This window comes from Austrofundulus limnaeus, unplaced genomic scaffold (assembly GCF_001266775.1).
Source record: "Austrofundulus limnaeus strain Quisiro unplaced genomic scaffold, Austrofundulus_limnaeus-1.0 Scaffold1444, whole genome shotgun sequence".
Taxonomy (NCBI): Eukaryota; Metazoa; Chordata; class Actinopteri; order Cyprinodontiformes; family Rivulidae; genus Austrofundulus; species Austrofundulus limnaeus.
The window spans coordinates 30,504-32,497 of NW_013953846.1; the positions used below are offsets into that span (position 1 = coordinate 30,504).

Here is a 1,994-nt window from a genome sequence, read left to right on the forward strand (position 1 = left end):
TAGGAGCTAAAGTCCAGTTCTGTTAGGAGCTAAAGTCCAGTTGTTTTGACCCGAACAGTTCTGGGAGGTGATCAGTGACGAGCACGGCATCGACCCTGCAGGGAACTATGTGGGTGACTCAGTTYTGCAGCTGGACCGGATCAACGTGTACTACAACGAAGCCTCATGTGAGTGGACCTGTTTGTGTGGCTGGGGTGGGGGGTGGGGGGTCGGGGTCTGAATATGTTCTGGAGTTAAAGCCCGGTTCTGTTTGTGCAGCACATAAATAYGTTCCCCGGTCGGTGCTGGTGGACCTGGAACCAGGAACCATGGACAGCGTCCGGTCCGGAGCCTTCGGGCAGCTCTTCAGACCCGATAACTTCATCTTTGGTGAGTTGTGTTGGGCCCGCCCGGGCCCAGAGGGGCTGCACGTGTCGGGTGTCAGGTTACACTTGTGGATCTCCTCCTGCAGGTCAGACAGGTGCCGGCAACAACTGGGCCAAAGGTCACTACACCGAGGGGGCGGAGCTTGTGGACTCGGTCCTGGACGTGGTTAGGAAGGAGTGTGAGCACTGCGACTGTCTGCAGGTGAAACTAACGGGCTTTTATTCTGAAAAGCACCTCGTAGGCGGGGTTAGGACCAGTGGGCGGAGCTMAACTTATTCTTTAATAGAAGCAGTTTTTATCTCTTTGTTTCTAATGATTCAGATGTTTTCAAGCTTATAGCTTTTTTTTTTACTTTCTAACTTTGACCTTTGACTCCTGACCTTTACACAGCTTTTAGTTTTGACAAAGTTCTGATTCTGCCTCAGGGTTTCCAGATGACCCACTCCCTGGGAGGAGGGACCGGGTCTGGGATGGGCACCCTGCTGATCAGTAAGATCCGGGAGGAGTACCCGGACCGGATCATGAACACCTTCAGTGTCATGCCCTCACCTAAGGTACGTCTGGTTCTGGTTCTGTGGTCTGGACCTTCTGATGTGGACACTGGTAATTGGGATTATATTTCAGGATTAGACCGTGTCTATGTTTTGATTAGAACTGCTTGATGGGACGGGTCTATCTGTACTGGACTATGAGGACATGTTCTACATGCATCTCTTAAATGTCTCTTGGTGGACTCAGTTTATCGTGGAGCTCTCAGATTTACAGCAGGTTTAAAGGTTTGGTACAGCAGGGCTGGTTGGACAGCCTCGGACACTCGTAGACTGTCACTGGTATATTTTTATTTATAAGACCATACTAGGACTTCTTCCATCATATTTATTGGTCCATCGGAGGATATTCTCTTTGTTGTGAGGATTTATTTTTTACTTTCGGTGCCTAAAGTCCAAACTGAATTTTGAAAGAAATCTTTTCAGTTTTCTGCTCCGTCCTCTTGGAACAAGTTGCAGATACCTGGACCTAAAGGTGTTGTCACTAAATGTTATAAGGCTGTTTTTACTGATTATACGACAGAATAATCTGTCTGTAAATGTTTTAACTGAGGAATATATTAATTAATCAATCTAAGATGGTGCTAACTTTTTTATTTTTGCTGTGATGTTCTGTAACCTCWGGGTACCGCTGGMAGTCTTGGCCAGGATTCTCTTGCAAMAGAGATTTTAGTCTGTGTCCAAATTCAGGGTCTGGGTCCTCCGAAGGATGAATTTGTTGACCGCTTATGTCCCAGCACCGTGCAGGTGGCTGTCCAAATTCAGACTACTTCGATGTGGCGACAAATGCMTCCTCATTTGTCCCCGATTTGAAGGACCTGGTCCAATGGATCTTTCTCGGCCAAACAAGCTGGTGTAGAGAAAAAAACATGCTCCTACGGCGGGTCCCTTGGTTCTTCAAATATTGACTTTAAGCTAATTTAGTTATTTTATGATATTAACAAAGCTAATCTATTAACTAGACTGTCCAAATTCAAAGACACTTTTTTACAGTCTTCGCGATTGACCAAGTAAGTATCTCAGGGTCTTGTTCATGAATGAGGGAAGAATGGAGCAGGAGATCAACAGGTGGATTGGTGC

The 1,994-nt window shown here is 46.6% G+C and overlaps 1 protein-coding gene across 1 annotated transcript in view; it reads left to right on the plus strand.

Annotated features, from left to right (window-relative positions):
• Positions 1 to 1,994, plus strand: part of tubb6 (tubulin, beta 6 class V) — a gene marked incomplete at its 5' end in the record, with an annotated part of 6,359 nt that overhangs the window by 2,665 nt on the left and 1,700 nt on the right. Inside the window, 4 exon segments of the mRNA XM_014032410.1 lie at positions 59 to 167; positions 259 to 369; positions 452 to 567; positions 792 to 920. Of these exon segments, the coding sequence (XP_013887864.1) occupies positions 59 to 167; positions 259 to 369; positions 452 to 567; positions 792 to 920 (465 nt within the window).